Raw genomic sequence first — 22,763 nt, forward strand, 5'->3', positions numbered from 1 at the left:
TTTGAAGGCTTAAGATTTTTATCAGTCAATCCCATGCGATGGAAAGTTTTATAATAAAGGATATTGATGCTGCTCCCTCCGTCCATGAGTACCCTGGTGAACTTATACCCCCCTACCTGAGGTGCGACCACCAAAGCCAAGTTACCCGGATTATCAACCCGGAGTGGGTGATCTTCCTGACTCCACACAATGGGCTGCTCAGACCAGCGTAAGTAATGGGGAACTGTCGGCTCAACAGCATTGACTGCCCTCTTATGAAGCTTCTGGTCACGCTTACATAAGCTAGTGGTGAAGACATGATACTGTCCACTATTCAACTGTTTCGGGTTGTTCTGATAACCAGACTGTTACTGCTGTTGATTCCCCTGATTACTCTGCTGATTGTAACCACCCTGGTTGTCGTGATTACCTTGATTTCCTTGGAATCCAGAGTTAGAGCCGCCACCGCCATAACCCGATCCGTGAGAGCCGGACCCTGAATCACCACCTGGCCCATGATTGTCTTGAAAAAGATTGGAATTCTTGTACTCCTTCATAATGTAACAATCCTTCCACAGGTGCCCGGACGGTCTTTCTCGTGTACCATGTCTTGGGCAGGGCTGATTTAACATCTGTTCAAGATTGACACCGGATCCTCCGGCCCATGGAGGCGGTTTACCCTTACGACGCTGACCATTATTCTATGCATTGGTGTTAGCCACACAATCAAAACTATTATCAGCTTTGCACTTACCGTTGCCTCCCTGGTTCACCGGGTTATGTTGCTGCCCCTTGGTGTTGCTGCTCTTCTTTCCCCTTCCCGGCTTGTCATCATCAGACTCGGGGTCCTTGGTACTATCAGAGTCGGCATACTTAACCAGAGCCGCCATGAGTGTCCCCATGTCATTGCAGTGGCGTTTGAGCCACCCTAGCTTCTTCTTTGGGGGCGTGAAACGACAATTGTTCTCCAACATCAACACTGCTGAGTCGGCATTGATGCGATCCGACGAGTGCAAGATTGTTGAGACCCGGCACACCCAATGGGTTGTCGACTCACCTTATTCTTGGACACAGGAGGCTAAATCCACAATTGACATGGGCTGCTTACATGTATCCTTGAAATTCTGGATGAACCGAGCTTTTAACTCGGCCCATGACCCGATGGAATTGGCAGGGAGCCCCTTCAACCAAGTGCGGGCCGTTCCTTCCAACATCAGGGGAAAATATTTAGCACATGCAGCCTCACTGACATCTAGCAATTCCATGGCCATCTCATAACTCTCAATCCATGCCTCGGGACTTAAATCGGATGTATAGTTAGGCACCTTGCGAGGACCCTTGAAATCCTTGGGCAGATGCTCATTACGTAGATCTAGTACTAAGCATGGCACGCCCAAATTTCTAAAGGTCACCCCTGGCTCCACAGAAGTGGTTGGACGAACCGGAGTAGGCTAACGGGCCGCATATTGTGCCGCCAGCTCGGCCTCTCGACGTGCTCTTCCTTGATCCGCTACGTTCTGAGCATCAGCATCTTCGCCCGCCGGGTTATGTCCATGAGGCGGGTTATGGTTCCGTCCACTACTTGACACAGCCGGCTCATCAATATGTCTGTTGTAACTCCGGCTCGGGCGAGGGGTGGAGTGAATCCTGTCTCGACTGTAAGAATAAGCCTGCTGCTGAGTCAGTGCTGTCTGAAGAAGCTCTCTAGCCCTCCGTATTTCAACCACCGTCAGCGACTCACCATCAACCGGGAGAGCCGCCAATCGTGATGCCGCAGCGATCATGTTATCCAAAGGGTTAGAATAATGACCCGGTGGTGTCGGCACATGCTGCGATGGGTTATTGTTCTGACGAGGCGGGTCCATCATGCGTGGCTGAACCGGCATACCCATCCCAAGTGCTTCGACCCGGTTTACCACTACCGGGTCACTGGTTCCTGCTCCTGGCATGTTAAAGAGATTTCTTGCCTCATAAACCGACGGCAGACGAGTCTGATGCCTCCTCATCATGACTTCGTTTGAAGCGTTCTGATCTAGCATGAGCTGGTAAGACTGTGACTGAATCCGTTGTGCCTGAGCATCCAAAGCAGCCCGCTCCTCGGCCATCCTAGTGTTTTCTGTGTTTAGCCCCTCCTTGGCATGTGCTATCTCATCACACAACTTCATGACCGTCGTATTATGCTGATCCTGATCCGCCGGGTTAACCACCGCTATCAGCTTATCCAGTAAGTCGGTTAAGACCTGAGCTGGTGGGCGCTCAGGGCCTCCTGCCCCGGCAGCCACTGCCGCTGCTGACTCGGAAATCAGCTCTGCTGCCGTTGATGAGTGTTGCATGTGCTATGTACCGGCCATGAAGATTGCAACCCGGTTTGGCAGCTCATAGGGGTCCGGAATACTGTCGCCATCGGAACAGACCCCAAGCCGGCCGTCTTGCAGTTGATACAATGACTCAGACTCATCGGTGGATGACTCTCCATCAGAGTGAACGATAGTGAATGATCTATCCTCAGATTCCGCTCCATGGATAAATCCTACGAAGGAACGATTCATGGCGGGCCGAACCTGCCCGGGTCTCGCATGCTGAGCCGTGTCGATGATGTTGGTGCAGATGTCCGGTTCAGGGCCTGGTTCGCCGATCTTGCCGATGAAGACATGAATTCCGCCGAAGGGGACCCGGTACCCGTACTCAATTGAGCCGGCCTCGGGGCCCCAGCCTGCGTCGTCGATGTAGAGCTTGCCGTGGCGACTCTTGGTCATCCGGCCCACGGCATATCCCTTGATCCCTTTGAAGTTGCCCTCTAAGAACTTGAAACCATCGTGTGATAGCCCCACGGTGGGCGCCAACTATCATGGAATTGTCACGGCAGATGTCCTAGTGTGAGGACTTAGTCGTGGAGCCATCACGATGAGGTTAGCTTAAAGGGGTTAATCAGGACAAAGGACACGAGGAGTTTATACTGGTTTGGGCCCTTACGGTGAAGGTAAAAGCCTAATCCATTTGTAGGTGGTATTGCTAGGGTTTCGATGAGCAAGGAGCGGATACGCTTGACCCGGCTCTCGATCTGTTGTTTCTTGTCCTACGCTGCCGTTGGGTCGTCCCCTTATATACACGGGTTGACGCCCTGCGGCCTACAGAGTCCCGGTCGGCTTATACAACGTGTCCGGCTCGATGACCTTTCTTTCCTACCTTACAAAACAAGTCTACATACATGACGGTTTATATCCGTGGGCCTTAAGCCGTCTTCAGGTTTGGGCCCTCTACTAAGCATATCTATGAACCGCCATATGCTCTTGGGCTTCATTGAGATGAATCGCCATAGGGATGACCCGGCCCCTCCTGGGCAGGTCATACCTAATAGTTATATCCCCAACACTTCTGAAAAGAGAACTTCAACTCGAGGAGCCCCAAGCACCCTGACTCCTCTTCCGAAGGGTCAACGCTTGAAGCGCTCACATAGCGGTACGACCCCTCAAGGGGGGCCTTCAATTGCCGCGCAGGGCACCCCTCAACAAGAAGTGGCTACGGAGGCGGAGCACGACGCTCCTCCCCCGAACAGGTAGTTCTACTAGCATTACACTATTTGAAAGTTAAGGATCACATGCCTTATTATTTGGTTCCCTGTACGGGCGATCTGCCAAAGCACCATTAGCCGAGGGGGGCAGACAACTCGGCCCGAGGACCGACGAAGAGCCGGTCTTTGCCTCAGGGGATGTTCCTGAAGTACCCCAACCAGCCACTACGGGGATCTGCTCAGCTACCACTTCCGAGGTTGAAAGCACAATGAACCATCAGCGCAGGAGAGCTTCTCTAAGGAATCTCGCCTTTTCCAGCCAAGAGTTCAACGCCCTCAGTTCGTTAGATGCCTACCTCGATGCAACCCGCTGTGTCTTTGAGAAGACAGTGGACATCTTGTCCAAAGGTTTGGAGATACTTTACTTTTGAATTCACTTTCCTCGGGAGCGAATTGTGTTCAGCCATAGTTATTTGTACGCCGAAGACTCTTTCAGACTGTCGTACTAGGTAGTAGCCCCCAAGATGCCTGTTGGATGGCACATCTGATTGGTGGATTTCATGAGGAAAATAGTACTATACCTTAGCGTGGAAGCCACTAGCCCCAAAGCCTTGATGTGGGCACATTACAAAATAGTAAAACAGAGCTACCTATGGCCATCCACGGCGATTTGACGCTCTACATCGTTGGATCAATTGTTCAATGCTTTGGATTTCTTGGCTATCCACCGCACACGCCGTGGCGTCATTTCACCGTAAATGTTTCCGGGCAGCTACTCCAAAAACTGACTAGGGTTACAACTCATCAACCAGGCCTCTTCAGCGGCGAGATGTTTTGTACTTGTCGCAATTCCATGTCGGTGCGGCCTGCCGCTTGAGTGCTTGACGCCACGTTGTTGGGCTGCTGCTCGGGATTTCAAGCCCTCCGGTTCGTTGCGCTTAGGTCTGTGCGTCTATTTGGCAGACCCTGTGGTTTACATCGAGTGTACGCTCTACAAATAAGTTGTCGATTCGTCCCTGTGGTGCTGAGAGTTTGGCCGGCCACAACATGCACATGAATCACTGTGTTGAGTTGTTTGGGTCACATAATTACAGTTTACAGAGGAAATATAAGAAGCAACAATCTCTCGGTTGCGTTGCTTTTTTTCTTTCTCCGTGTATTGAGACTTCCAGTGAGTAGACAGCTCTGCTTTTGGGCTTATGAATGATAATAGGGAAGTCTTTATATCCGGCGCACCGGCTGAAACTTCGGCCGGCTCCTGCCTCGTCACGCAGCACACAACACACACATATAGCAACTTCTCCCCGATGTGGTCCCGTGCATTTTATCCATCCCCTCCCCCGTTGTGCCCACGCAGTCTGCGTGCGCCCATGAGCCGCGCCCCCGAGCTCCGTCGCCCTACCGCCTCGCCGGCCGGTCGCCGGAGGGCTGCGCGCACCCGAGCTCTGTCGCCCCCCCCCCCCGCCTCGCCGGCCGGTCGCCGGAGGGCGCCGCCACCGTTGGGTCTCAACCCCATCCACCACTATTTTTCCAGCTACTCAGAGCACCAACAGCGAGAATCAACGGGACGAGCTACTACCTCGAACGGCAGCCATGGCGGCAGAGCACACAGATGCTACAACCGGCTGGGGAGGGAGCTGCAATCGCGTACTGGTTTTGCTGGAACCAGTAACGGGCGGCCGTGTGGACGTACTGGTACTGCAACTGCAAACGGCAATGCTCGTGCTACAACCATGAATTCAAAAAGCTACATCTAGTAGATAAAAAAGCTTCAAACCAGACTCGGAACACATGAAGAGCTGCAACCGTTTTAACAAAAGCTTCATCCCATAAATGAAAAAGCTTCAACCAGAGATTGACAATCTTTAGCCAGCCATCGCAAAAGTTTCAATCGCTTTTTAGGCACACATGAAAAGTTGCAACCGTTTAAAAAAAAGCTTCATCTCGCAGATGAAAAAGCTTCTACTAGAGACCGAGAAAGCTTCAATGAAACCTACGATGATGCCATTTTTTCTAGAACCAGCGGCGTCGTTTGCTATAACAAGCGACTCAATTTGTTGCGACCCTTCACGGCGAGCTACAACCGGCGACGATGACGGCAACGCGTTTTTGCTACAACAGGCGGCGACCAGGAGCGACAAGGACGTCTGAGGGAGTCCTGGATTAGGGGGTGTCCGGATGGCCGGACTATACCTTCAGCCGGACTCCAGGACTATGAAGATACAAGATTGAAGACTTCGTCCCGTGTCCGGAAGGGACTTTCCTTGGCGTGGAAGGCAAGCTTGGCGATACGGATATTCAGATCTCCTACCATTGTGACCGACTCTATGTAACCCTAACCCTATCCGGTGTCTATATAAACCGGAGGGTTTTAGTCCGTAGGACAACATACACGTCAACAATCATACCATAGGCTAGCTTCTAGGGTTTAGCCTCTCTGATCTCGTGGTAGATCAACTCTTGTAATACCCATACCATCAATATTAATCAAGTAGGACGTAGGGTTTTACCTCCATCGAGAGGGCCCGAACCTGGGTAAAACTTCGTGTCCCCTGCCTCCTGTTACCATCCGGCCTAGACGCACAGTTCGGGACCCCCTACCCGAGATCCGCCGGTTTTGACACCGACATTGGTGCTTTCATTGAGAGTTCCTCTGTGTCGTCGCCATCAGGAAGGATGCCTCGCCTCGTCTTTAAAGACGGCACCGTTGCTAAGGGAGCTTTGGTTGTCGGCCAAACCCACCGGCTAGGTGGTTTTCCTATGACCGTCTGTTCGGCTTCTATGCCGACGATGACCTCTCGAGCCATCGAAAACAATCTTCGTGTCAGTTCGGAACTCGCCGAGCAGTTAGATCCAATGGAGCTTTCCTCCATAAACGAGCTCTTGGATCGCTTCGCCGCCCTAGGAGTCGCTACGGATTACGACCAGATTGGGCCTAAAACCAATCTAAGAGAGATTAACTCTCCCCAAGTCACCCATCATGTTGCCGTGGTAGAGGGACAGTGCGGCGAGCCTTCGTCTATCTTAAGGACTCGCTACGTCTGGATTCCCAATCCCTCCAAGCCGGATACCCGCGGAGGGGAGGATATCACTCAAGACCTGAACTTAGAGTCAGGCGACGGGCTGGATTCATTGGACAACACCCAGGGATCCAAATTTTCGAGTTCAGAAATTCCTCGGCCTCTGAGCCGCAGACGGGGTGAGGCTTCGGATTTAACTCCACCCACCCACCCCAACATATGCGATCTATCCAAAATCAGGCAAGAGCCCGACGAAATAGTACATCATTACTGGGATAGATTCCTCCTGGTTAAGAACAGGCTAAGGGACTGCCGCGAGGAAGATGCAATCTTAATCTTCTGCAATAATTGCACGGACAAGGGAATACTCAACGCCATAAGTCGCCATGATATCACACGCTTCGCTGACTTGGCGTCCATTGTATGAAAGTATTGTGCGATGGAAAGCGCTTGGAAAACCAAAATAAAATTTTGGGACAATCCGGCCCTAAATACAAACCCAGTCCGAAATAAAAGGGTGCAGCATAACCAGACACCCAGGTCAGATACCAAAAAGCAAAAACCCTCTATAGGGCATGGAACCGTACTGGAAGGATGGCTTAACGGACCTTGTAAAATTCACAGTACAGAGGACGCCACACCAACTCACAGCCTTAGAGCATGTTGGATACTCCGGCAGGTGGCCAAAATTGGCGAAAACCTCCTAATTCCGGAGGCCACAGAAAGCCACCCCAGAGACACCCATATGGTATTAACAGTCTTCGAGACTTTCGCATCAAATAATATGCGAAAAAGGACACTCCGCGGCCTTGCCGAAGTCTATCAAGTAGCAACAATAAACCCATGGAGTGACACGGCTATTACCTTTAACGCCAGTGATGAACCTAGATTCCGAACAGCCCGAGCACCAGCCGCATTGGTCCTCAGCCCAATAGTGGACGGCTTTCGTCTTACCAAGGTACTCATGGACGGCGGCAGCGGATTGAACCTCATTTACGAGGAAACTCTTCAAAAAAATGGAAATAGACTGAAACCGCATTGAGCGAAGCAGCACAACCTTTAGAGGAATAATCCCCGGTCGGGAAGCGCGCTGTGCAGGAAAAATCACACTAGATGTGGTGTTCGGCACGCGGGATAATTACAGGTCTGAAGAGATCACGTTCCATGTGGCTCCGTTCAGCAGCGGTTATCACGCTCTGCTAGGGCGGGAAGCATTTACAATCTTCCAAGCAATACCCCATTACGGGTACATAAAGCTCAAAATGCCCGGGCCTAACGGGATCATCACTCTCGCTAGTGATCCGTACATAGCACTCCGTGCCGAAAACAAGACAGCCACACTGGCCCTCGAGGCACTATCCGAAGCCCTAGCGGCTGAGGAACTGACTGCGCTGCGCTCTATGGTGAATAGGGACAATGTGGTACTCGACAAAAGATCAAAGTCCACCTCCTTTAAACCGGCGGACGAAATAGTAAAATTCCAAGTCCATCCAATGGACCCAAATAAAACAGCTTCCATCGGGGCACAGTAAAACCTTGATGTAGATGTCGCACTGCGAGAGTTCCTACGAGAAAACTGGGACATTTTCGCCTGGCACCCTTCAGACATGCCAGGAATCCCACGCAGGCTGGCCGAGCACAACTTAAACATCCAAACAGGATTCAAACCTGTCAAACAGGCTCTTCGGCATTTTTCCGAACCTAAGAGACAGGCTATGGGAGAGGAGCTAGCAAAGCTATTGGAGGCAGGATTCATCAAAGATATAAAACATCCGGACTGGCTAGCAAACCTGGTGATGGTACCAAAGAAGGACAAATCCTGGCGCCTGTGCGTTGATTTTAAAGACCTTAACAAGGCTTGCCCAAAGGATCCCTTCCCCCTCCCCTGCATCGATCAAATTATGATGCTACCACAGGACACGATTCGTTCTGTTTCCTCGATGCATATTCCGGCTACCATCAAATCAAGATGGCAGAATCAGACCAATCCGCAACAGCATTTATCACACCATACAGCCCATTCTGCTTCAACACAATGCCCTTCGGGCTCAAAAACGCCGGCGCAACATATCAGCGCATGATTCAGACATGTCTGGCAAGCCAGATCGGCAAAACAGTGTAGACATATGTAGATGATGTGGTCGTCAAAACAAGACATGTCGAATCTCTAGTAGACGACTTGAGGCTCACATTTGATAACCTCTGAACATACGACATCAAGCTCAACCCGGAAAAATGCGTTTTCGCCGTTCTAGCCAAAAAGCTCTTGGGCTTCATTGTATCCGGTAGAGGAATCAAAGCAAATCCTGCCAAGATCCGAGCTCTGTCGCAACTGGATATCCCAAAGGACCTCAAACAAATACAAAAGTTAACCGGATGCGTGGCGGCTCTAAGCCGCTTTATCTCCCGCTTGGGAGAAAAGGCCCTACCCCTTTACCGCCTCCTTCGGCGCACCGAACACTTCGAATGGATGGATGCAGCCACGGCCGGACTCGAGGAGATAAAAGCCATACTCGCAACAAACCCAGTCCTGGCCGCGCCAAATATTGGCGAACCAATGCTATTATACATTGCAGCAACACATCAGGTTGTAAGCGCAGTGCTCGTCGTCGAACGAGAAGCAAACGGACACAGATTCCCCCTTCAAAAGCCGGTCTATTATGTGTCCACTATCCTCACTCCTTGCAAATCACGGTACCCGCATTATCAAAAGATCGCGTACGCGGTATTCATGGCATCCCGGAAGCTATGACGCTACTTTCAAGAGTGTTCAATAATAGTAGCCTCGGAAGTACCACTTAACGACATTATAAACAACCGTGACGCAACGGGCCGGATTGCAAAATGGGCCATTGAGCTCCTCCCGTTCGACATAACTTATAAGCCACGGCGAGCCATCAAGTCGCAAGTCTTGGCCGACTTCGTCGCAGAATGGACGGAGGCTGAACTCCCTAAAGAGTACGACACATATTCAAACTGGATCATGCACTTCGATGGCTCCAAGATGTTGGCCGGACTGGGGGCTGGCGTCGTCTTGACGTCCCCCACAGGAGACACAGTTCAATACGTACTCCAGATTATGTACACGGACTCCAACAACGCAGCCGAATATGAGGCCCTTTTACATGGTCTCCAGATGGCAGTATCCATGGGTATTCAATGCTTAGAGGTGCGCGGGGACTCGAACCTCGCAATATCCCAAATAAATGGAGACTTCGATGCCAAGGATCCAAAAATGGCAGCCTACCGCAACGCCGTCCTAAAAATGTCAGCTCGGTTCGAGGGCCTTGAATTTCACCATATAGCCCGGGAAAACAATCAGGCGGCAGATGTCCTGGCACGCATCGGCGCAAAACGCGATGTAGTCCCCCCCAACATCTTCTTGGAAAGGCTGTTCAAGCCATCTGTAGTATGGGAAGGGGAGCCGAACAATAACACCCCGGACCCAACCACACTGCCCGACACCGAAAATTCTGACACAATCGGAGGCTCTGCCAATGAAATAACACCTTCAGCCCACGTAATACTGGCCGTCATCGCCCCGTGGACAGAACCATTCCTCGCCTACCTCACTAGGCAGGAACTCCCCGAGGACCAAAATGAGGCACGCTGCATAGTGCGGTGATCCAAAGCCTACAGAGTCCACGAGGGAGAGCTTTATAAGAAAAGCACTACCGGAGTCCTTCAAAGGTGCATCTCAGAAGAGGAGGGGCGGAACCTCCTGGCTGAAATTCATGCCGGACTAGGCGGTCATCACGCTGCAGCTCGGTCCCTTGTAAGCAAGGCCTTCCGTACAGGCTTTTATTGGCCGACGGCCCGGGCAGACGCTCAGGACTTAGTCCAACGATGCACCGGTTGCCAGCTCTTTGCAAACCAAAGCCATATGCCACCCACCGCCCTCCGAACTATCCCCATTACTTGGCCCTTCGCGGTCTGGGGGCTTGACATGGTTGGACCCCTTAAAGGCGGAACCCACAAGCAAAAATACTTACTGGTCATGGTGGATAAATTCACCAAATGGATAGAAGCCAAGCCTGTTAAGACGGTCGAATCTGGACCGGTGATAGACTCTATATCCGGGGTCGTACACCGTTACGGCGTTCCCGTTAGCATCATCACTGATAACGGCACGAACTTCACGACCGACGAGGTAAAACTCTGGTGCAAAAACATGGGCATCAAGCTCGACTATGCTTCCGTCTATCACCCACAAACTAACGGCCAGGTCGAACGTGCAAATGGCCTCATCATGAGCGGCATTAAACCCAGATTAGTGCGGTCCCTCAAGGAATCTAACATGTACTGGGTAGAGGAGCTCGACTCCGTACACTGGGGGCTGCAGACCACGCCGAATCGCACCACCGGATAGACACCATTCTTTATGGTGTACGGCGCAGAGGCAGTTTTGCCCTGCGACATAATCCATGACTCACCTCGAGTGCGCGTGTACGAAGAAAGAGAAGCCAAGATCGATCGGCAGGACGGCTTAGACACATTGGAGGAGGAGCATGACGTGGCAAAAGCCCGTTCCGCATTCTATCAACATCAGGCTCAAAGATGCCAAAGCAGAGAAGTACGGGCCAAAACTTACAACGTTGGCGAATTAGTTCTACGGCTACCGGACAAGAAAAAAGACAAACTCAAGCCCAAGTGGGAAGGTCCCTTCATAATTGACCAAGTCCTGACTGGTGGAGCGTACCGCCTGCGAGATGCATCGGATAACCGACTCGAGCCGAACCCATGGAACGCAGCCCGTCTCCGAAGATTCTATGCCTAGCGCCGGACTCTATGTTCGTCTCCTTCCTCTGTCCATTTTTTATATATTTTCTGTCTTGCATTTCTCTTCTTCTTCTTCTCTCTCTCTTATAGCCCTTAAAGGCTCATAAAGTGACGCGCTATCCGCGCTCATTAAACCTGGGGGCTTCTTTAAACAGAAGCTTATTTATACGGGCTTCATGCCCAACACATGTGTCACACTTCCGCATGTACCTTTTCTTCACCATTATATGCATCGATATGACTTGACTTTTGGCCAAGCTGGGTTGCCTGGCTCCTGTGCTTACCCCTACGTTCCCGATTGTTCGGCTAGGTGGTAAAGGGAGCACCTCTGCGATTGTTACTGCCGGGTCAGCCGGATGTGTACCTCAGACTGGGTGAAGCCGAAAGCTAGCGTTCTTAAGGGAATATTCGGTCGGTGAACTAAAGATGATCCTTTTTATTTTATATGCCCCCAGATGTTTTTCCTGCGTTTCTTTTCGCAGCATGGACATGCACTTTAGGGCATGACTCCCAGGGAAAGGAACCCCTAACGAAACTATTCTCCCTGGAAGATGTTTCTTACTAACCATGTAATATAACATAACTAGTCGGGCACTTGTCTGTTCACGCACTAATGACCCCTACGCCTGGTCTCCATGCATTCCCCGGTTCTTATATAATCGCATGGGAATTCGGACACACTCCGGACCGTCAGGTCCCGAGGCTGAAGCAAAAAGGTCAGCCATGACAAACGATCTACAATCTGGCTAGAAGGCATCATAAATGTCAATTACATTACATAGTCATTTTGACTGATCGTATTCCTCTTCAATACCATCTAACAGGCTGTCTAATTTACAGTCCTGCTGGGAATACTTTGCGACCAACTCTACTTGGCCGTATACCAAGCTTACAGGGATCTCCTTCCCATCGGGCCCTATAGGACCGACCTCGGCCATGTGGTTGGGGTCAGCCTTTGCGTACCGCGTCTTCACCATAGCCCAGGCCTCCCTAGCGCCTTGACGGCAGGCTGATATCTTCCACAATTGGAAGCGTCACCGTGCTCCTTTTAGCTTCTCTACAAGCTCTCCAACACCTTCGGGCATGGAGACAGATGGCCACAGGGCCTGGGCGACGCCTCGCATCGCCTGCCGAACTCTATCGAGCAGTTGCAAGAGCTCGGGAAGAAGTTCACCCGTAGAACCGGGCATCTCCTCTGCAGGACAACCTGTCAGCACACCTACAGACATTGCTCTGTTAGTCGACTTCCCCGCCGAACTTTATTTCAAAAGGTTCGTTCAAGCACTTACTAAATATGACACGCCGAAGCCGCTGATTCTCCTTCACGGAGTCTGGCAGCTGGGCACGAACATCTTTCAGCTCGACGCCCAGCTTGGTGTTGGCATCTCGGAGATCGTTCTTCTCCCCCATCACCTTTAACAGCACCCTCTCACCAGCCTTTAGCTGGCGTAGGAGATGTTGCCTTTCCGGATCTAATCCGGCGCCATCTGCAATTTCATTTGTCAGATTCACACCAAAGCCGTGCTTCGCAAAATACTTATCTTTCGAAGTGTATATTACCAGAGGGGGCCTCCTTAGGCTCCCCTGCCACGGCTAGTGCGGCCTCAAGTTGGGCTTTGAACTCTTCCAGCTCCTTGGACAGTAAGGAATTCTTTTCTGTAAGAACCTTCATAACAAATGATCCTTAAATCAGTTATCTTAACTATTTCAACTCTCGGGGGCTACTGGTATATATAATTACCAAAATTTTCTTACCCGTATGTCTTTTACATATTGCTCCGTGGCTCTGGTTAGACCATTTTGAGCGGCACGGAGGTGCGCATCTCCCGACTTAAAGGCATCTAACGCCTCGTGGGAGAAACACGCGTTGCGAAGAACTGTCCGGCGACGCCTGTGCTTCATGGCACTCTCCACCTCAGAGTTGGTGGCAGACAACCTATCCACATCCTCCGTCGGAGGAGCGTCCGGTGCGCACCCTGTGTTCGGCCCTGCTTCCGGGCCAGGCTTTGGAGCCTGGCTGGTGGAGGCGCGATTGGCGGTCTCTCTGAATATAGTTCGGCGAGGTCTTTTTATCCTGAAAAGAGCACAAGTGGTAATATGCCCTGAAGGTACGACACCTGGGATAAGGGGGAGCGCCATACCTTTGCGCTGACGCCCCGGTCCGGACTACACCTCTTTTCTGCCCAAGGGACCCTGCGGCCCCTCGTTGGCTTGTCGCCGCAGGTTCGGCCTCCCGTTTCTGGGAGGCCGGAATTAGCCCTGGATAATCGGCCGTAATGGCCACCAGGACGTTGTCCTTGCTCAATTGATGGAACACTCCATCAATCAGATCCACCGAAAGCTCTGGATCCTCTTGCGAGTCCGGGTCGAGGGACCGTCCTGGGTCCTCAGGTTGTGGAGGAGGGTTGTTTATTTCTTTAACAGCCTGCCGCAGTTCCTGCGTAGAAATCACTAAGATTAAATATTTAAACAATGGGGATATAAAACGGATGGGCAAGATGTGCTCACTCACCCAGCTTGGAGGATTGTACATGGAAAATCCAGCCTTTGGGTCAACGCGAAGAAAATCCTCCTCTTCTCCCTTGTACAAAGCGGACAAGGTCTTTATTAGAGCCGCAGCCGAATCCGGCCCCTTACGGCCGTAACGGGTGGTGTCGTCCTCCCCGTTGAAATCCCACATGGGGTGGCCTCTATACTGTAGCGGCTGCACCCCTCGCATGATGCATGCGGCCATGACCCCGATCATGGTTAATCCGGAATGAGCTAACAATCTTATCCGTCCCATCAGGTAAACAACGTCCCTGTCACTTTCCCTCTGAGGGCTCCGTGGGCGCCAGCTTAGGCGCTTCTTTAGGGAGCATTGTTGAATTCAGGGAGGCCGATCCGGACAGGATCCGGCAGCGGGACGTCTTCTATGTAAAACCATTCCGAGGGCCAGTCTTCGGACGCCTTCTTTGGGGTTCCAGACAGATAGCCGGTCCCAGCGATGCACCATACTTCGGCTCCGCCCACTTGATACATAGACCCCTTCTTGGAATGGGGCACGAGGCAAAATAGCTACCTCCACAGTCCGAAATGAGCTTCAACACCCAAGAACAACTCGCAGAGGGCTACAAAGCCCGCGATATGCAATACTGAGGCAGGCGTGAGATGATGTAGCTGGAGGCCGTAGAACTCCAGCAGCCCCCGGAGAAATGGATGGATTGGAAATCCGAGCCCCCTTATTAAATAAGGGACGAGGCACACCCGCTCTCCTTAGAGGGATTAGGGGCGCTCTCCGCTTGCTCTCCGCCGTTATAGACGGCAAGACCGGCTCGAACCGGGATCATATAGGCCGGGGGAGAAATCCCTTGGTCTGGAGCGTCACCAACTCGCTATGCGGGATGGAGCATCTTCCCCAATATCCAGGCTTGGGGCTGGAAGGGCGGGAGGAGGAGTCGCGACGGCTGGCCATGGTGGAATGGATCTTTGTCGAATGAGCTCTGATGAACACTCGCGAAGGGGGAAGGTGTGGTTTGGATCTAAATCCTCGTCTCCTTAAATAGGTCAGCTTGTTTACGCGGCTAGGGGTGTGAATGTAAAAACACTCAGACCTTTCATATTCGTTTGACACGTGGGGAGCGGCCATTGTTGGGCGTAGAAGCCAAGGAGCGCAACGTCTACAAGAAACCGGGCTTTATTCGACAGGTGCATGGAATTTGGAGGAGAACCCGCCTTGCAATGCCGAAGACAATCTGCGCGCCGAACTCATCATCATTGAAGCCTGGTTCGGGGGCTACTGAGGGAGTCCTGGATTAGGGGGTGTCCGGATGGCCGGACTATACCTTCAGCCGGACTCCAGGACTATGAAGATACAAGATTGAAGACTTCGTCCCGTGTCCGGAAGGGACTTTCCTTGGCGTGGAAGGCAAGCTTGGCGATACGGATATTCAGATCTCCTACCATTGTGACCGACTCTATGTAACCCTAACCCTCTCCGGTGTCTATATAAACCGGAGGGTTTTAGTCCGTAGGACAACATACACATCAACAATCATACCATAGGCTAGCTTCTAGGGTTTAGCCTCTCTGATCTCGTGGTAGATCAACTCTTGTAATACCCATACCATCAATATTAATCAAGCAGGACGTAGGGTTTTACCTCCATCGAGAGGGCCCGAACCTGGGTAAAACTTCGTGTCCCCTGCCTCCTGTTACCATCCGGCCTAGACGCACAGTTCGGGACCCCCTACCCGAGATCCGCCGGTTTTGACACCGACAACGTCCATCAGAGGGGAGCAGCGCGAGACGGCTAGAAAATTTGCTACTTCCATTCATGGGCAGAGATACGATGCAGTCGAGGCGGCAACGACGACTTTTTTTTGCTACCGTCAGTGTTCTTTTTGCTACAACCACATTGCTTTTGTGCTACAACCAGCCTCTTTTTTTGCTGCTAACCCACCATCCGGTGTTGAAACATTTTGCTACAACCATGTTGCTTTTCTGCTAAAACTAGCGCCTCGTTTTGCTCCTAGCCACCACCGGCGTCGATCTGGTGCTACAACCACGACAGGTTTTTGTTTCAACCGGCAACCGCAAAAGCTACTAAACGGTGAGCATTTTTTTCTACGATCGGCAGGGGAGGCAGCACCGGCGAGCTCGTCGGCAGGGTGCCGCGATCGGCGACGACACCACTGGAGCTGAGGCCTCGCACCGGAGCTGCGACTATCACCATGGGGAGCTACAACCACGAGCGCATGCTGCTGCACGCGCGTAGCCAGCGAGAAACGCAGAAGACGACGTCGGTGAGGTGCGACGTCCGGTGGCGAGGGACGATGACCGGCGACCGGGGAGGAGGGGGAGGGCGGCGACGAGGATGGCTACCGGAGTGGAGAGGAGGTGCGCACCGAGTGGGAGATGCGATTCAGCGAGCGGAAGAAGAAGCAGCGAGCCAACCGTTTTTTTCGTCAGATCCAACGGCCCACCCGACTCAAATCCAATGGCTACGACTTGACCGGCCGAACGGTTGGGCCGGCGCGCCGGCGCAGATTAGTGGCCTAGTAGTATTTCTAAAAAAATTGATAGCAGTTGGTACACCTTAATAGCTCTCGACAACTGGCTCTAAATAGATGTTAGTACCATTTAGAGTTTCCTCCAGCAATCTAGCGTTCTAAAAACATGCCATGCAATTTTACAAGGCTCCGTAAATTTAACCTTCAGTTTTTTTCGTTAAATTTAACATGTAGTAGAATGAATTTCTGATATTAATACACGTACACGACCGGCACTTATACACAATAACCTCGGTATTTCCATCATGCATTAATGATTGTTTGCCATTTTGTTATATTTCAAACTTTAGTTTTCTTCATGGTATGATAATTAGAATTCAGATTTTAATGTCCAAACTTTTCATAAACCACATCCAAATATATGATCTCTAGATAATTTTTATAGTTGAGGTACTAAACTTGCTTTACTCTATAATCTCTAGATATTTTTTATAGTCAAGATACCAAACTTGCTTTACTCTATAATGTGTACAATATTTATACAAATTTCTTTTAATATTTCATAATATAGACAGGCGCAGCGAAGCGCGCATCTCTGTTAGTGTGACCATATGGAGGCTTGACAAAATATGCTTTTAATTCGCAGTCATCTCGGGAGAAAACTGAAAATCAGTCCGAGGAGCTGGCTCAGACCAAGACGCAGCTGGGCGCCGTGCAAGCCGAGGTGGCACATATCAAAACCTTTACTAGAGAAGCGCACGGTAAGTGCATCTGTTCTATGATGATTTGTTGTAAAGGACTCTAGGTTTATGTTTTTTTTTGAAAGATCCAGCAAATGCTGGCTTTTCATTGATTATAGCAGGAAGCAGCAAGAAAACAAAGGGGACGTAAAGATCCGAGGATCAAGTGTGTAGGGATGGCCACATGCGGCCGAAAACCCTAGTACAGGAAATTTTTTCTCTCAAGGTGATTCCCCGAAGGGGCTCTCGATGCACGTTGCTTCTGTGATCCTCCAGAGCTCGATGTTGTCTTGGATGCGCCTGATGATTTCGCGCACGCTTGAAAGGTTGCGTCGAAAGGTGCAGTTGTTTCTTTTTTGCCAAATTTCTCAGCATGCCAGCAGCAGGATTGACCGCCCACCGTGTCGTCGTGATGGATCAGTGCGCGTCAAGATGTTGTGGATGATCGTGCTGGAGTTTCCACGGCTCCAGCAGTCCGCAGGGGAGAGGGTGGTATGTTTTCAAAGCAGTGAAAGTCATTGGTCAATTGGAAAAGGACCTAAAGCAGACCCATGAAGACCTGCTATATGGTGCATCATAGCGATAGGCTGACCACCTTGTTTTGACCCGATGCAAGGAAGAGACGAACGTGCCGAAAGCAAAAAAATGACCAGCAGGCCCAAGAGATTGACCGGCTGAGGGCTCAACTGGCTGCTGCCGGAGGTCTGAAATCATGTGTTATCCTATCAAACTTCCACATTAGAATCCAACCATATTTAATGAGTTATTTGTCAAGATGTATTGACAAATTCTCATCGAGCAATTCATGAGAAGCTAAGAAAAGTTTGATTATGCATTTGTGGCGGTTAAATGGGACCACTAAAACATATGTGTGAGTTGAATTCAAGTTTATACTATTTTATTTTAAAACTTTGAGTCGCATTTGAATATTTTCACCCACCAAAGATGTAATATGCTATTATTAGTGCCTTGGACTTAAAAAGACAATAAAGACATACGTTAGGAGACATGGTTGGATGGCCATCCCGTGTCAGTGTTTGTAGACCGGCCTGCTTGAGTCCACGGACAAATACAGTGTCAATTTCGAAGCGGAGATTTTTTTTATTTTTTTGAAAAGGAGGAATCATTTTCGGTCTCTGCATCTGGGTGATGCATGCGGCTATAACAAATACTCCCTCCGTTTTTAAATATTTATCTCTTTAGAGATTTCAACAAGTGACTATATACGTAGTAAAATGAGTGAATCTACATTCTAAAATATGTCTGTATACATCCGTATATGGTAGTTCATTTGAAATCTATAAAAAGACAAATATTTAGGAACGGAGGGAGTAGAAAAAGACAAATGTGGTAGAATCGTTTTTGTCCTTATGTATGACATATGTCTTGTCTTGGTCACTGTTGAAGTTTTTCATATTGGGAAAAGAAAATGATCTCATGTCCCTATGCATTGACCAAAAATGGCGGTTAATTTAGACGAAAGTAGGTAGGTTTGCATAAAAAAATGCACTCAGCGTTGTTTTCCTCGTCGTGAGGCAGAGCGTGTGCCTAGCCGAAAAATATTTCTCTCACTCTCTCTCACACACACACACTCGCATTGTATCGACTGGTCAAGCAAGTATATTCATGAGTGCAACTATCTAGTAATCCAGATAGCTTGGGGTACGCAAGTAAAGCTAAGCTCCGGGCGCGCGGCAATGGGCTTCCGCCGGGACGACGAGGAGAAGGCGGCCACCGCGGTGGACGGAGTACCCCTCCCGGCGGCCTCTCCAATCAAGACACGGAGGCACGCCGGCGACGTGCACCTCCTGTCGGCCGCCTTCTTCTTCCTCTTCTCCGCCTACCTTCCGACGCAGAACCTGCAGAGCACACTAAATACCGTACGTATACATACCTGCGTACGTAGCTACAATGGTTTTTCCGTCCGTGTTGGACGGTAGTACATATGATATACGTGCGTGCCCTCAGGACGGCGACATGGGCGCCGTGTCGATGGGGATCCTGTACGTCTCCTTCACGCTCTTCGCAGTGGCGGCGTCACCGGTGGTGAGGTGGCTGGGCGCCAGGCTCGCGCTCGTCGTCGGCACCAGCGGCTACGCGCTCTTCATCCTCGCCAACCTCCTTCCAACATGGTGCGTTCTGGCACACATTCTGACTCTGGCATCACATGGGCTGTGCGGTTTGGGCGTGCGTGGTGCTTGCAAGATGGAATGCCTATCTAGGTTGTGTTCGTTTAAGTTATATATATGTTGACCAGCGAGAGTCGTTTTTATTCCACAGTATGTTTGTAACGTCATGTGTTTTAGTTCCTGCTCCATGGTTCCATTCTGCTTTTCATGGCTACATTCTCCCGTACTCAGGAGAGCCGTGAGCGTCCGTGGTTCCATCCAGTTGCTTTCCATGTAGTACTTGAATTGGAATTACTGAAGAAATCACTGACCTTTTTAAGATTATGGATTCGAATTTCCATGCTTTTGCTTCTGGTAGCCCAATGCGCAGGGCACTACATTGTGCACGTTGTGCATTAAAAAAATCGCATTAAACCTCAGTGCCCTGTTTAGCCGGGAGTAAAACACGACTCGAGTAGAAAAAGTAGCTAATTCGGAAGAAAAAAAAATGCGTATCCTGGTTATGTACTGATGTAAATGTCCATTCAACTGTCTCTGATTGAGAACACTCTATGATGGGCAGCATGCGAATCAGTCCCGCGAGGGTGACCTCCTTTCCAAAAGAAAAAACAACACCCACATATGCATCAAAAATGGCTTTCGGGCCAGGTTGATGTGCCCCTAATCCCATAAAATACAGTTAATAAGCACCTTATTTGAGTTAATTTGATTTTCACCCCTAAGTTTCATATTTGTGACAACAATTACCCCATTTAGAAGACTTTTCACATTTTTATCCCATTTATGCAAATTTGTGCCACAGTTTACCCCATTTAAGCAATCTGTCTGAATGTTGAAATATAAAAAACAGGGTAAAAATGTGGCACAAGTTTGCATTAATGGGGTAAAAATGTGAAAAATCTTCTAAATGAGGTAAGTGTTGTCACAAACGTGAAACTTAGGGGTTAAACTAAAGAGTAAAATTAAATCTAATTGTTTAGGCTCGGTAAATTCATTATGCTGCCATAATGAGATTCTGTCTGATGTTAAATCTTTAATTGTCAGGTATACAATGGTACCAGCTTCAGTGTACCTTGGTTTTACTGCGGCAATCATTTGGATTGGGAAGGTAATCATATTGCTTTCATATAAGCTATTTAATCTTCATTTCTGTCTGGCTTACATACATACCTTTGGAAATGCAGGGAACATATCTTACCTCTGCTGCCCTCAGTCATGCAAGAGACAATAATCTACCTGATGGCCCGGCCGTAGGAAGATTTAATGGAGAATTCTGGGGAGTGTTCGCTAGCACGCAGGTACAGAAAATATGTGAAAAACAAACTATTTGTAGCTGAAGTTAACATGGAAACATATATCCCTCTGTACCAAAATATAAGACGTTTTTTGACACTAGATATGGAGAGAGTACTTCATTATTATCATCTTTCATACCCCGAGTGTTTTTTTTCTTCTGAAAAGGGGGGATACCCCGGCCTCTGCATCAACCGTTACAATGGTACAATGGTCTCTGACTTGGTGACTTATTCTACATCTGAATTATGCAGGTCATTGGAAATCTGATCTCATTTGCTGTACTCCAAAATAGAAAGGTTGGTATCTTAATTCAGAGCGTTATTAGAATCTTGTGTACTGCAATTTACTTGCACAACATATGTAGTCATCTTAATTGATCCTTCACTGTCATATCACGTCAGGGTGGCGGAACTGTAACAGGAAAAAATCTGTTGTTTCTTGTGTTCCTTGGCTGCACGGTTATCGGCATTGTATTAATGTGTTTACTGTCCAAAAGAGATGAGAAACAAGATCATTCTTCAGCACACTCATCGTTTGGAGATATGTTGAAGTGTATTGTTGCCCCTCTCAAGGACAGAAGGATGCTTCTTTTAATTCCTCTTATGGCATATTCAGGGTTACAACAGGCATTTGTATGGTAAGTACGCCATAAAAATAGTTCATCATACACGGTGGTTCCATTTGTTAGTGTGCTCTTTTTAAGAATATGTTGTTGATTACTCAGGGCTGTATTCACAAAGAGTATTGTGACACCTGTGCTTGGCCTATCTGGAGTCGGCGGCGCCATGGCAGTATATGGTGTAGCTGATGTAGTTGTAAGTTTTATTTTGAGTAATATGTAGTTGTAAGTGAAACTACTACGTATTAAACTTGATGTCAACATGTTCCAGTTTAGCTGTCTTTTGAAGCTTGTCCAACATTGCAGTGTTCATTGTTCGCTGGACGTTTTACTTCTGGGCTTCAGTCAGCAACATTTATAGTGTCAGTCGGAGCCATTCTTCAGGCTGTAGTCCTCTTCTGGCTGCTTCTCTTTTACCGGTTTGATTTCTTCACTAGTCTTCTGCTTCTGACTGCTATATATTTTCAGTGCACTCATCTTTGTCTTCCATACAGCCCAATGGGCGGACTAGTTGGTGCAGCGGCTCCACTATTGATAGGTGCCTTATGGGGTGTTGGTAACGGAGTCCTGAACACACAGCTAAGTGCTTTACTTGGGTTGCTCTTCGAGGACGTCAAGGTAATCTTAGTTTAGTTTGCTTTCTTCAGCATTTCATGTCCACATGAGTACGTACATGAGAATGCTTGATTTACTTTGCTCTGTTATAGTAATTTCATCCTGTCAATGATAGGAAAATTTAGTTTGACATGTATGTGTTGATATAAGTTAACTACCCATCTTAAATGAATGCACTAAATCTTTATATGGAAAAATGAAAAATGCAGGAGGCAGCTTTTGCACAGTTTAGGGTCTGGCAATCAGGTGCCATGGCAGTCATCTTCTTCCTCAGCCAAGTCATCACACTGCAAGCCATGCTTATCTTGATGTCCACATCGCTCGTCGTCTCTTTTGGCTCGTTCCTGACACTAACCCTTGTTGTCGACAAGTCATCATCAACCATCAGATTGTCAGGCTATTAATTCTCTCTTCAGGTTTCTTGATGGTATCGCTGTTACCACGCGTCTTCACCAATGTTAACGTTAGCATGTACAACCAGAGTGTTGTATCTCATGCATATTTGTAGCAACGTTACACCCATGATTCGCTATTATAATATGTTGTTCTATTGTAACTTTTTTCTAAATCAGATGTTTGTTCATTCATTTCAATCCATATGTAGTCCGTTAGGGGGGGGGGGGGGTGGTTCCTAGAGCATTCGCTCCTGGATGAACAGTAACTAAAAACATGGTAAAATATTTTTTAAAAATTCTGAATTTTTTGTGGATGTTTGTGTTACTGTCACAAGCATGCTTGACAATTTTCATGCGAAACGGAGCAGTAGTGCTTCGTCAGTGCAAAACAAATTGGGATGACATTTTAGGGTAACATTTGGTGTTCAATTTTGCACAGGCCAAAATGTTCAATCTTTTTGCCTAAAATTTTTTTGTCAGCATTTTGGTGTGACTATGCATACATTAAAAAATTGGGTTTTTTTTTTACATTTCAAAAATTATTTTTTGCATGCAGGAGCACGTGCTCCCAGGAGCCAAATTGAATTAGTGGCATTCGTATTCTCTGAATCTACTGTGCTCGCTTGGAGTAGATTAAAGTACAACCACACCACATTCGAGTAGATCTAGAGAATACACGCTCTATACCG

The 22,763-nt window shown here is 49.0% G+C and overlaps 1 protein-coding gene across 1 annotated transcript; it reads left to right on the plus strand.

Moving 5' to 3' along the window:
• Positions 1-18,700: 18,700 nt before the first annotated feature.
• On the plus strand, positions 18,701-22,267 carry LOC123106677 (UNC93-like protein 3). The gene is made up of 10 exons (XM_044528770.1): positions 18,701-18,900; positions 18,989-19,152; positions 20,194-20,257; positions 20,334-20,447; positions 20,697-20,741; positions 20,847-21,082; positions 21,170-21,260; positions 21,371-21,483; positions 21,559-21,682; positions 21,889-22,267. Exons 1-10 carry the CDS (start codon positions 18,718-18,720, stop codon positions 22,081-22,083), a joined length of 1,329 nt encoding a protein of 442 aa, XP_044384705.1. The 5' UTR covers positions 18,701-18,717; the 3' UTR covers positions 22,084-22,267.
• The last annotated feature ends 496 nt before the right edge of the window (positions 22,268-22,763 follow it).

The sequence above is a fragment of the Triticum aestivum genome, chromosome 5A (assembly GCF_018294505.1).
Source record: "Triticum aestivum cultivar Chinese Spring chromosome 5A, IWGSC CS RefSeq v2.1, whole genome shotgun sequence".
Taxonomy (NCBI): domain Eukaryota; kingdom Viridiplantae; phylum Streptophyta; class Magnoliopsida; order Poales; family Poaceae; genus Triticum; species Triticum aestivum.

Bases quoted from the DNA above. Each gene is read 5' to 3' on its own strand.
- LOC123106677 (XM_044528770.1), top strand. From the start codon at position 18,718: ATGGGCTTCCGCCGGGACGACGAGGAGAAGGCGGCCACCGCGGTGGAC. The intron at 20,258-20,333 runs GTAATCATATTG...TTGGAAATGCAG, and splicing joins CAATCATTTGGATTGGGAAG to GGAACATATCTTACCTCTGC. The intron at 21,261-21,370 runs GTAAGTTTTATT...CCAACATTGCAG, and splicing joins ATGGTGTAGCTGATGTAGTT to TGTTCATTGTTCGCTGGACG.